Below are 13,427 nucleotides of genomic sequence, written 5' to 3' on the forward strand. Positions count from 1 at the left end.
TTGTTGGATTGTGTATTTGATGAGTTTGATGAGGGAAACCAAGAAATCCCATGAGCCCCCAGCTCGCGGCTCTGCTCCGCCGTTCTAAAAACAGCTTGCACCGTCAATTAAAGGTAACGAACCTACTGCTATGACTATAGAGATTATGGCAATGGGCCAATTTGCCAAAATGTTGAACTATCCCTTTAAAGACCCACTCCCGTGAAAATCGTGTTTTCTGAGCTTTTCACATGTTCCTGTGGCATTTTTCTTGTGTTAGAGCACATATCAGCAGAGAAGGAAGTGCAAAATTGCATTTCAGAGTTTTTCTGCCTTCAAACTGCTGTGAACCAATGGCAGACTCAAACTGGCAGTTTCAGGAAGACTGGAGTTGAGGGTGTCACAGCTCCAGGGGAGGGCACTAGTGCTACAAGCTCCCGCCCCGCTCTGCATCTGGCTCAGAGGTGAAAGCCTTCACAGCTCGGTGTAGCTGTCTAGGTATAATAGGTATAGCTCACCTGGTAGAGCAGCTTGCACCATGAGCAAGGACTATGTTCCAGTCTGGGATCGAATCCCAGTGTGGAGTTTTACGCTAAACGCGCTGAATCTGTAATTGTACAATGTCCAGCTGTCAGCAAGCGAGGAGGTGGCTGGGCGGGTGCAGAGCAGCGCAGTCTCCGCCCACCCCCCAGAGGTGCATTGCTAATGTGCATGGCTAATGAGCTGGTTTTAAAATGGCCGAAAAGGGTCGCGGGAGGGGGACTTTAAGTATGAAGTTTGATTTTGTTTTGTTTGTCAGCTCAAGTATTTATTCTAAGTTTAAAGAACACAAGATACATTGCTACATTTGCAAACAACTTAAATTTCTTATCTTGACAAACTTCATAACAAATTATTTTAATAACTTGTTATTTTGTAAGTTACAAGTCATTTATTTAACCATCACAGTTACTCTGAAGCTGATTAATTAAGGTACAAATATAGCAGCGTTAAGGTAAAAATCCTGCTTCATCATCAAAATGCACTAATGTCGCATTATCGATGACGTACGACTCACAATGCCAGGAAATATCCGATCTGTCTCTTTAGATAACAGACTGTGTATTGGCAGATTTCCACATATGAAGGAGGCCTGAATCCGATCCAACAATATCCGATTTCATGTGGGTTTTTTTTTCTGTTTACACGTTCATGCTACCTACTGTGTTTATTTATGTATTTATTAGTATTTTTTCTTTTTGTGAAGCACTTTGGATCAATTTGTGTTGTGTTTAAGATGCTAGATAAATAAACATGACTTGACTTGATGGGTCCAATCTGTTCTGTCCAAACTGGGTCACTTGAACCGTGTAAAGTGTAAAGACGGACGTAAACCAACAGTAAAACACTGAGACGCCGTGCTCCTCTGACCTTGATGCTGTTTTTAAAAGTGTATCCCGGCAACGAGAAGCCCTTCTTCTTATCTATTGGCTCGCTGAAGATGACCAGCTGCTCGAACAGGAAGACCCGCCTCTCCCTGGCTCTGGACAGGAAGCCGCCTTCCTGCTCGCTGACAGCGAACGTATCCTGCTGCAGCAGCTTCCCCTGAGCTGTGATCTTACCCTGCAACATCAAGAGTGGGACATAATAATTCACTCTGAGCGGTCAAAGGTCACCACAGGCTCATGATTAAACTAAATAAATAAATATATATGTAAGTCAGCGCTTCTCACCTCGAAGCCCTGCAGCCGGCCGACGTTCATCATGTCGTTGCAGCGTTTTGGCACGAAGCACATCACCTCCACGGCTCGCTGAGGGACGACGGAGAACACGACGACTCAGAATAACTTTTTATTTCTATTAATATATTTACATTCTTCCACTCTGAGCTCATACCTGCAGCTCCGCAACGTCCCTCCCTGCTTTACTGTAGTACTTCAGGAAGTCCTGGTGGAGGCACAGACAGTTGAGATGAGTTGAGTTTTACAGATTTTTTTTTTTAATCTCATGCTTTAAAATTTAAATCTAACACAAACTCTGATGAGAAAACTATATGTTTATTTTTGGAGAATAAGTTCCAGTAATTTGTAGATTAATACATTTAATTTATTTAGATTTTTCCTTTCAGGTTTTGTTTTAATTCAGCACCACATCACCATTTATAAAGGGATGAATTTGTACACGTTACCAACCAGTTACAACACTTTTCAGTAGAACTGGGCAATTATAGCAGGAATATTATTCATGGTTAATTGAACTTTTTACTTTGATTACGATTAATGACCGATTACAGTGTGCCCTCCCCAAAAAACAAACAAACGAAAAAAAGCACTACATATTTATTAAGGGTTCTGAAGGCAAATATGCACTCAACATTGCACATTGCAATTTAATTGTTGAGTTTTACACCACCTTCATGTGCGATATTTCACAATAAAAGCCCAATTAAGAAATGAATGGAGACTGTCCGCTGAAATGCTGGGAAGAAGACAAAACCATCAAAATGTGGCTTCTTAATAAAATATGACCAATCCCATTAAAACATATGGGATTAGAAAAAAAAATATCAGTTTGGATTAGATTTTTTTGATTAATTGCCCAGCCCTGCTTTTCAGATTGACAGTAATAATCTTTAACCATCAAACCTTCAGCAGCAGCTGATACTTCATGATCCTCTGAACAGGTTTGATGAGCAGGTCGTTGAGCTGCAGCCGGTGGCCGAGCTGCTGCCTCAGCTCCTGTCACGTACAACAAAACATAGAACATGTAAATAATATGAAAACATACTTTAGATAAGAATAAGAAGAATTCAGTAAAATCCACTTTAGTAGCATTTAAAGGACCAGTCACCTCGAAGTAGGTCTCGATGTACTCGGAGACGATGTGCTCAGACTTGGGTTTGTTCTGACAGTAAACCACGTACATGTGCAGACGACGCTCCTGCAAATTCAAGACAGAGAAACAGATTGTGTGGTAAATATTCATCACAACATGTGTTTGTGTTTGTGTGTGTGTGTGTGTGTGTGTGTGTGTGTGTGTGTGTGTGTGTGTGTGTGTGTGTGTGTGAGCTGCTCTGATTCCGAGTTTCCTCTCAGTTTTGGCTGCGTTTCTCTCTTCCAGTTAAATCTGGTTAAATCTTTGCCTCATTAAAAAACTTCCAGAGAAAGAAAAGAACGGTTTCATTTGGCTGCTGCGTCACATACAAACATCAAAAACATTTTCTCCTCTAGTCCATCCTCCTCCGGCTGCACACACACACACACACACACACACACTCACACACACTGATACTGATGCTGATAAAGGTGTTTACGGCCCAATGGAAAGTATTCACCCTCTTTTTCAGAATCAGTATCAGAATTAGAACAATATTAACATTTGCACAACAGTTTGTGCATTTCTTAAAACAAACCTAGTGGAAAACCTGCAGAAGTGCGTCACTTGCTCAAAATGGATCGTTCATCATTCCTCAAAATCAATCACGAAGAAGTCCTGACACCATTGTTTATGATCAAAATAGTCAAATGGCTTTGTCATGTTTTCATTAGGACAGTTTATGACTCAAGCAATGAAATGAGGACTGTTAGTTTTATCGGGAACAACTGTTCAGCATTCATAAGTATAGCTCATTTGCACAAAGATAATGTTATGAAACATCAGAGAAGTGTATGAGAGCAACTGATACACATCCAAAAGCATTTGCAAATTGTTCAGAAGAAGGGGAAACTGCTACTATGATGTGCACAAATGATGTGAAATGTTGTGGTTATGAGAATTTTCATTCAGATCTGAGAAAAGCACCAAAGTGACTGAGAAAAACTGTAATAATATTCCAGGAAAACTCAAGCTTTTCCAGGACATTTTCACCAGTTTTCAACACACCAGTTTTCAACACACATTTTCCATGTGTGTTGAAAACTGGTCAACCATTTGTGTGCAGGTGACCATGTGTGTTGTGACTGAAACCTTCACACAGGAAAAAGTGAAAATGTGTCGAAGTGAAAACCAAAACTCTTCTCTCTCTGTCTGATCTGCTCAGAGAGACTCACATGTTTGATGAAGAGCTGAGCCAGACTGTCGGGATCCCCCACACACTTCTCCAGCTCCGCCAGGAAATAACTGTGTGATACCAGAAGGACACACGCACACGCACACACACACACACACACACACACACGACATCAAACCAACATGCAAAGCTCATAAAAACCAAATGTTAGAGCGTGAGCGACGAGGTTCAGAGCGGAGGCCGTGACTCACTCTCTGTGCCAGTCGTAGATCTGGTGGATGTTTCCAAACACGATCCTGTCCTTCCCCTTCATGTCCTCTGGGACGCCCTGAGTCGCCATGGTCACCATGTAGCCCTGCACACACACACACACACATTAATGAAAAAGATAGATAAATAATAAATAATGGTTTTGCAGAGTTTAATTGAAGTTTTGTTGTTTATAAAAGTCAAACGCACCTGAACGATGAGTCCAAGGTCGTCCACGTACAAACGCTCCGTCTCTATGAGCTCAGTCAGCACGTATCTATAGAGAGAAAGAGAGAGAGAGATAGAACGATAGATAGATAGAACGATAAAACGATAGAACGATAGAACGATAGATAGATATATAGATAGATAGAACGATAGATAGAATGATAGATAGATAGAACGATAGAACGATAGATAGAATGATAAAATGATAGAACGATAGAACGATAGATAGAACGATAGATAGAACGATAGATAGATAGAACGACAGATAGAACGATATATAGATAGATAGATAGAACGATAGATAGATAGAACGATAAAACGATAGAACGATAGATAGATATATAGATAGATAGAACGATAGATAGAATGATAGATAGATAGAACGATAGAACGATAGATAGAACGATAAAATGATAGAACGATAGAACGATAGATAGAACGATAGATAGAACGATAGATAGATAGATAGATAGATAGATAGATAGATAGATAGATAGATAGATAGATAGATAGATAGATAGATAGATAGACAGATAGATAGATACGTAGATAGATAGATAGAACGACAGATAGAACGATATATAGATAGATAGATAGAACGATAGATAGATAGAACGATAAAACGATAGAACGATAGATAGATATATAGATAGATAGAACGATAGATAGAATGATAGATAGATAGAACGATAGAACGATAGATAGAACGATAAAATGATAGAATGATAGAACAATAGATAGATAGATAGATAGATAGATAGAATGATAGATAGAACAATAGAACGATAGAACGATAGATAGAACGATAGATAGAACGATAGATAGATAGATAGATAGATAGATAGATAGATAGATAGATAGATAGATAGATAGATAGATAGATAGATAGATAGATAGATAGATAGACCTACATGCTTTTCTCTAAGGCGACGTTTCTCTCCTCTTCACTGTCCAACATGGCCGACCACTGACTTCCTGAGTCGTCCGTCACCGCGCAGCTGTCGTCGCCATGGAGAGTGTTGATGCTGGACTTCTGACTCTGAAACACACAAACACACATTTAAATCTGAGTCCAAGTTTCTACGTCCAGGTTTCTTGTTCTTTCCGATCGACTTGGTTCTCCATCGACCAAACAGCTGCTTCATTCACTTTTATAAATTATAATAATTTCCATTGTTAAAACTTTAACCACCAGCTGTTGTTCCTCTTCTTCTTATTTCTATTCAGAAATCGGGCATTATTACGAATATTATTCACTTTTTCCCTCCAAAAAAACCCACTGAAATAAATAATAAACAAAAGAAAACAATATAAAAGTGTGAATCAGAGCTTTGTTCCTCTTCCTGCCGTGACCTCACCCTCCACTAAAACTTTATGTGGAGCAGTTAAAGCAGCTCCAGCTCCTCCAGCTGCAGCCGTAAAACGCTGCTCGGCCTCAGACGTGGAAGCATCGGCGTTAATCGCTAATAAAGTTTCATAATATTAGTTTTTCCGTGTATTTGTACTCGTACTTTTACAACTTTGACGATGATACGTGCGCACCCAGTGATCTTTGACCCATCACACACACACATATACGTATATATATCTGTGGAAAAACCTGTGTGTGTGTGTGTGTGTGGTTTTAATTCTGGGGAACTCATCTCTGTGTTTCCTCCTCCTGAATCCGACGTAACCTGAGAGTAATAATCGCTTTTTAATGTTTTTAATGTGTGTGTTGGACGCCGGCCTGACACACGAATAATGAGCAGCGTTTGCACAAATTTGTTGAGTCGTATAAAAATAAAAGAAAGAAAGAAAGAAAAAAAAGAAAAGAAAAAGGAGGCCAGGGGTTGAGCGGCCGGCGGCGCCCGGACGGTTGTTACATAACAGACACAGCCGCATAAAAGCAGCATAATCTAATGTGAATTTGACTTTAATCCTCCTCCTGACACACCACACTGTGTTCTCTGCCTCGGTGCACTCCATCATAATCCTGCAGTTTGTAGGTCAAATATGCACTTTCTGTTTATTTTACTTTTTTTTTTTTTTTTGGTTAACCTCCTTTCTCTCTCTCTCTCTCTGCAGATTTTTTAAAGCTCCATTAAAGCTGCTCAGCTTCTCTCAAAATGAACAGTTTGAGATTTGAGAAGCTGAGAACCAGTCAACACAGCCAGTTAGTTTAGCTTGGCTATAAAGCAGCGGCGTCACCAGACTCCTCCTACCAGTATAAATGAGCTGTGCCCCAGTATACATGTCATATAAAGGTGGTACACTTTAAAGGGATAGTTCAACATTTTGCCAAGTTGGCCCATTGCCATAATCCCTACAGTCTTAGCAGTAGGTTTGTTACCTTTAATTGTCGATGCAAGCTATTTTTAGAACGGCGGAGCAGAGCCACGAGCTGCTCAGAGCTACGCTACGGAGGCTCATAGGATTTCTTGGTTTCCCTCATCAAACTCATCAAATACACAATCCAACAACTCTAAAGGTGGAGGTAAATGCAGAGACTCCTTGCCGAAAAACTGCCCCCCATCGGGAACGCGCATCAGCAGTTTTGCATGAATTTCCCTCTAAAACAACTCTGTCTGGTAACGTTCTGTTATTATCTCATAGCGTGGTGAATGTGCAGGTCACAACTTGTCCACCAGAGCGTTTTGGAGTTGTTGGATTGTGTATTTGATGAGTTTGATGAGGGAAACCAAGAAATCCCATGAGCCTCCGTAGCGTAGCTCTGAGCAGCTCACGGCTCTGCTCCGCCGTTCTAAAAATAGCTTGCACCGACAATTAAAGGTAACGAACCTACTGCTATGACTATAGGGATTATGGCAATGGGACAATTTGCCAAAATGTTGAACTATCCCTTTAATGCTTAAAGAATAAGCAAAGTCGGTTCAGTCGGCGCCGATCATGTGGGTGCTCCACAGGGAACGGGGCTTGATTAGACTGGCCAATCAGAACCGGTTCCTATTTGATTGGATCCTCTGTCAATCAACATCTATAAATAAATGCCTGTTTTGTTTTGATCGCCTGTTCTGGATGCATTTTAATCTGAGAAAAAAGAAAAGAGGGGGGAAAAAATGTCAATTATCAGCATAGGCAATGACACAAACCAGTGAGTTTTGGGTGCAAATAAGGAGGAGAGCAAGAAAAAAAGAAAAGAAAAGGACACAACTAAAAGAGATAGAAACACAAGAGTAAAGTAGGAATATAGGAATAAAACAGGCCGAGAGTTTGTGGGCGATTTTCAAAGGTAAGCACACACAAAAACAAAATAAATCAGCGCCTGTGGTTCAGACTGAGTTGTGTCCCAGTGGAGCTTCATGGCAGCGCTCCTGGTATAAAGACTGAAAACATGGCAGCAGTTATTATCCTCCGCCTGCGTCCAGAGATCACACTCACTAACTCACCACCACCTCTGGAGCCGAGGTGTAAATGTGACAATTGGCTGATTAACGAGCGATTACGCTTTTTTTCTTTTTCACATTTGCACTACTGTGACCTCTTCCTGCTTGGTTTAACTGTGTGTCTGTTTCTATTTATTCTTGTAGCTAATTCTAAATTTTGATTATTACAGGGTCTGTTATTTATCCTGTACCTGACATGAGGAACCTAGTTTGTGTCTTCATTGTCAATACAGCACTTTACTAATGTTTAATGCTAAATTTAACTTGTGTTTTTTGATCTGAAATTTGCAGCAGTGTTTATTTATTCATGGTACCTATTCACTGTGTTATCCACTGTATTTGTATCATTGCATTTATTGTATTCAGTATATTTTATCCTATTCTAAAGCCTGACTAGGGACAAAGACTGCAAATTAGCTGAAGCTAGACGTCTTGTATGCATCGCATTTTCCATTTTTTTGTGGCAATGTTGTATGTATCGTCCCTGTTAAATAAACATTAAAATAAATAAATAAAGGTTTTGAACATGTTAAATGACAATAAACTATTTCCAATCTACAGTATGTTCCTTGTTGCCGCCATATCTTTGTCTCTTACAAAAAAAACTTGTTATAACTTGTTTAACTGATAGTATCCTATCAAATGCGCGCCACCTTGCAATAAAAATAAACTGAACTGATTATGTGAGGATCTGATGTGTTTTTTTGTTTTGTTTTGTTTTTTTTACACTCAGGTTCTCGTGTGAATTAAAGAAAATGTAAAAGAGTTGTTTCCTCTGGTTTTTCTGGCTCCTGCTCCATTTTCACCATATGAATCTCATCACGGCATCAATCCGCTCATTGAACTGTCGGCGAATCAGAGCAGAGTCCCAGATCGCCGTTCGTTCACAGCAGCGGAGCAGCAACGACGACGAGCCAAAGAAAACACGAAGCTGAAGCCGAAGGTGTCGGTGTGACGTGATTTCATCCCAACGGCGCTCGTTCATCAAACTTGACGGTTTCTTCTTGCTCTTCTTCGTCTTCTTGTTCTTCTCTGTTATGTAAAGCTGATGAAACCTGAAACTCTGTCACCCAGCAGCTTCTCACCTCGCCTCCAGGCCTCCTCCTCCTCCTCCTCCTCCTCCTCCTCCTCATCCTAATGTCAGAGTAAACTCCTCACCCCCCTCAGCCCTGACCCTGTTTCAGCCTGTTACCGACCGCTCGGCTGGTTGATTACTTCCAGATGGCGTCTAGAGAAAAGCCCACAGGATTGATCCCACTCACCAGAGCACGGTGAAGGCCTCAAGGAGCAAAGTGCTGCGTGTGTGAGAACATTTACACAATATATACAACAACACCTGAAGATATCCCACACACAGACGTCACATATGTGGCGTGCATATAGAATAAAACATATATTATATAAACTATATATGGATCCTATCAGATACAGTACAGACAGATCTGTCTGACCCATATAAATGTGTATGTTTATGTATGTCTGTTAGAAACATATGTCACATTAAGATATTTCCATCCAAACCCTGTTAATAGGAGCTGATTGACATCATAAACAGTCTGAGAGCACTTTCCCAGCGTGAGAAGACGTGTTTAAACTGGATGAGAAATGAATTAGAAAAACAAATAGAAAGATAGAAAACTGTTCCATGTACAGTATGTTGATTTAATAAACCTACATTATATAAATTAAATATATATGGGTACAACTTGTTTTACCATAGAAAAACTCATCTTAAAGATATCTTAATATTTATTTTACTATGGGTATTTTATGTGTTATACACTGATATCTTCACATGGACATACCAGTATGTGACAGTAATAAACTTTATCTCCTGATGGGTCGGCATCAGTCTGGATATAGAGACACATATGTCTGTGTGGGATAATAGAATAGAATGGACTAAACTAGACTAGACAAGGCTTGAGTAGAGTAGAGTAGAGTAGAAAAGAGTAGAATAGAATAGAATAGAATAGAATAGAAGCTTTACCATACTCTGTGTGGGATTATAGAATAGAATGGACTAAACTAGACTAGACAAGGCTTGAGTAGAGTAGAGTAGAATAGAATAGAATAGAATAGAATAGAATAGAATAGAAGCTTTACATAGGATTAGATTAGACTAGACAAGACAAGACAAGAATAGAATAGAATAGAATAGAATAGAATAGAATAGATTCAGTACCAGGTTCAGTGTGTCTCTGTTCTGTGTGGACGCTGCAGGACTCGTCGGAGCGTCTCTCCAGACCTGAGAAGAATAGAAACACATTAGAAACCAGCAGTAGAGACACATTAGACACATTAGACCAGGTCTGAGTGTCCACGTCTCACCGTGTCCTCTGACGGGACGACGGCGTACTGAGGCCCCGGCCCCGGCCCCGGCCCCGGCGCCGGCCTCGGCTCGGCCTCAGACCTGAACGCCGCCGGCTTCTCGGCTCGTCCTCCGCGGGACTCGGAGCTCAGCTTGCGGCCCGGGTTGCTGAGCCACCGCTTCAGGGCGCTGACCGGGTGTCTGGACCCGGTCTGGGAGCCGGGGCTGGAGCCGCCGGCGGCCTGCAGCGGCCCCGGGCCCCCGCAGGGCGCGATGCCGCCGTCACCGCCCGCCGCCATGGAGTAGGACTCTGCTGCACGGAGAGAGAGAGGGAGAGGGAGAGAGGGAGAGGGAGAGGAAGAGAGGAAGAGGCCGGGGTTAAACGACAGCAGCTAATTGTGGGGAACATCCTCTCTCAGGTCAGATGGTGCAGACAGATCTCTGCACAAAAATGTTGTTCAATTTCCTGCGCTAAACCCAAACTGTAACTTTAGAGGCTGCAGCTCCTGAGACGCTCCGACACCACAGTCTGACGGAGAGAGGTTTAACTCTTCAACCAGAGAAACCAGAGAGTCACACACACACACACACACACACACATCTTTGACTTTAAGAAACCAGATCGACGATGAATAAAGTAAAAACTAAAACACAGACTGTTTCCTTTTCACTGCAGTGACAGAAAACAGTCAGACACAGTGAGAATTCAGACGTTTAGTTGAATAAAACCAGAAATGCAGGAACAGAGACATCCTGTATTTATGGTTTTTAACAAAATGAACTTAAAATAATGATAATCGACCTCTATCAGTTATATTTATTGATTATTGATGCCTGAGCAGAACATTGGTGCTTATTCTGTTATTGTGTCAATAATATAGTGCAGCTTTATTAAAACTGAACTCACAGTGAGTTTAGTTCTTGTGTATTTCATATATTCACCACCACATTATTCATTTTAACCCTTTTTTCCATACTGATTCTTGACAAAATAAATGTACACAACAGATCACTGAGACTGTGACTCATCTGCAGTGAACCTCAGGGGTCCCTCGGTCCTTTTTGGGACATTTTTTCCATTTTTCTATTTTGATTTGTTGATCATTTTGGCCGTGTTACAGCTAAAGGTATGGATTTCTGCAAGAAAGTCTCTTTTTTGACAAATTTTTGAAATCTATTGTCAGTTACTGATTTATAGTACACTGGTTAACACTTTTTGCACCAGTTTGAAGTCTTAACTGGTATTTAATGGGGTTAAAATCGCGAAAATTAATGAACATTTGGTCGTTTTGAGCAGAGCTGAAGTGGCATAATAAATTTATGCATAAAGAAATATTGATATATTATGATTTTATAGCAGTTCTTTTGTGTGTCCAGAAAGGATGAAAGTTGGAGGTCCTGAGGTCGGTTACATCTGACCGGCCCAGAACTGGACCGGTTCAGGAGCCGACAGAAACTCTCTCTGTCCATCCACAGCTGGATCTGGTTTCCTTCCTTCGCCTTGAGTCTCCAGACTGTGGAAAGAAAAAGCGTCGGTCCCTAATCCTACAGCACGCTGTTTTTAATCAGAGCGGCAGCGTTTCCCTCCGTTCTGCTGATCGTAGCAGAGCGGGATCTTTTTAGGAGTTCCTACTTTGTGTCGTTTTGGACTCGTCCCAGAAGCCACTGCTGCCTCGCTGTCAGCACATTTATGTAAGCTGTAATCATAATAACAAGCTTTCAAGAAGCCAGAGAAAATCTGGGTCAGCCATTTGCCAAAACTGCCTGATACAGCTATTAAACACTGAGAGGCCTCTACTCCTCCTCCTCCTCCTCCGCTGCTGCTGCTGCTGCTGCTGCCTCCACCGATCAGGACACCGCCGGCGTTCTCCCGGTGCTGTCATCCGTTGCTATGACGACCCGACTCTCTGACAAAAGTTTTGTCTCCGATAAAACAAACCCAGACATTTAAATTAGGGCTCCGGTAATTAATTGCAATGATTAAACTAATTCATCATCTGCATGGCGCTTCACTCCGACCGACACAAACTCATCTCGGTTAATGGATGATTCAGAGCGAACAGTGTGTGTGTGTGAGTGTGTGTGTGTGTGTGTGTGTGTGTGTGTGTGTGTGTGTGAAGTGTTGATGGGTCCAAATGAATCTTATCAGAATTCACTCTGCTCAACAATAATCAATCAGATCAGGACGACAGGAGGAAAAGCTGCAGCAGCAGAGAGAGCAAGACGGACAAACGTTATAGTTTGTGCAAAAACCTTAAATTCTGCAGCAACTTAGTTGTTTGGTCAATAAAATGTTAAGAAATGTTGAAAAATGTCAATCAGTGTTTCCCAAACCACAAGATGACGTCCTCAAATCTCTTTTTTTTGTCCACAAACCAAAGAGATACTCAGTTTATTGTCATAAAGGAACAAAGAAACCAGAAATATTCACGTTTAAAGGGATACTTCACCCAAAATCGATAATTCACCAATTTTCTACTCACCATCATGCCAAGGAGGAAGGGTTTGGAGAACTTTCAGAGTCATCAAAAAGCTTTAGGAGTTCCAGGGGGGGTCCGGCTGGAATTCATATAATGGCGGCGGATAGAGTTCACTTTTGAATGGTCCAAAACACACACTATGAAACATCCAGATACCTCCATACTGCTCGTCTGTACTGACCCAAGTGTCCTGAAGCCGCCACATGAGAAAGTTGTTCAGAAAAAAACTAATGTGATATCTGTTTTTCTCCTTGTTGTAGCAGTAGCTCCCAGTGGCTGCACGAGATTTGCTGTGAGATGTTCTTCCATGTTTAGGCTACATCACACATCCAATGGTTTACAACAACGACGAACGAACATCTCGCAGCAAATCTTGCGCATGTGCACAAACATCAACAGAGCCACTGGGAGCTGCTGCTACAACAACAAGGCTAAAAACAGAGAACAACTTTTCCATGTGGCGGCTTCAGGACACTTGGGTCAGTACAGACGAGCAGTATGGAGGTATCTGGATGTTTCATAGTGTGTGTTTTGGACCATTCAAAAGTGAACTCTATCCGCCACCATATATATATATATATATACAGTATATATATGAAAATCCGTTGCCAGCCGGACCCCCCCTGGAACTCCTAAAGCGTTTTGATGACTCTGAAAGTTCTCCAAACCCTTCCTTGGCATGACGGAGAGGAGAAAATTGGTGAATTATCGATTTTGGGTGAAGTATCCCTTTAAGAAGCCGAAATCAGAGAATTTGGACCTTTTTTCTTAAAAGAACTTCTCAAACTGACGATTCGATTATCAAA

General features: G+C 41.3%; 1 protein-coding gene across 3 annotated transcripts in view; it reads right to left on the reverse strand.

Annotated features, from left to right (window-relative positions):
- arhgef25b (Rho guanine nucleotide exchange factor (GEF) 25b) overlaps positions 1–13,427 on the reverse strand; it is a 37,405-nt gene that overhangs the window by 6,331 nt on the left and 17,647 nt on the right. For 2 of the 3 annotated variants that reach the window (XM_085775756.1, XM_085775758.1), the window contains 11 exons: positions 10,162–10,454; positions 10,016–10,078; positions 5,356–5,483; positions 4,427–4,493; positions 4,219–4,322; positions 4,008–4,077; positions 2,809–2,898; positions 2,604–2,696; positions 1,855–1,905; positions 1,692–1,769; positions 1,390–1,581 (listed from right to left, as the gene is read on the reverse strand). In XM_085775756.1, the coding sequence (XP_085631882.1) occupies positions 1,390–1,581; positions 1,692–1,769; positions 1,855–1,905; positions 2,604–2,696; positions 2,809–2,898; positions 4,008–4,077; positions 4,219–4,322; positions 4,427–4,493; positions 5,356–5,483; positions 10,016–10,078; positions 10,162–10,454 (1,229 nt within the window). The remainder of the gene's footprint in view (positions 1–1,389; positions 1,582–1,691; positions 1,770–1,854; positions 1,906–2,603; positions 2,697–2,808; positions 2,899–4,007; positions 4,078–4,218; positions 4,323–4,426; positions 4,494–5,355; positions 5,484–10,015; positions 10,079–10,161; positions 10,455–13,427) is intronic. The other variant, XM_085775759.1, reaches the window with a different exon arrangement.

The sequence above is a fragment of the Trachurus japonicus genome, chromosome 5 (assembly GCF_045865225.1).
Source record: "Trachurus japonicus isolate A0001 chromosome 5, Traja_1.0".
Lineage (NCBI taxonomy): Eukaryota > Metazoa > Chordata > Actinopteri > Carangiformes > Carangidae > Trachurus > Trachurus japonicus.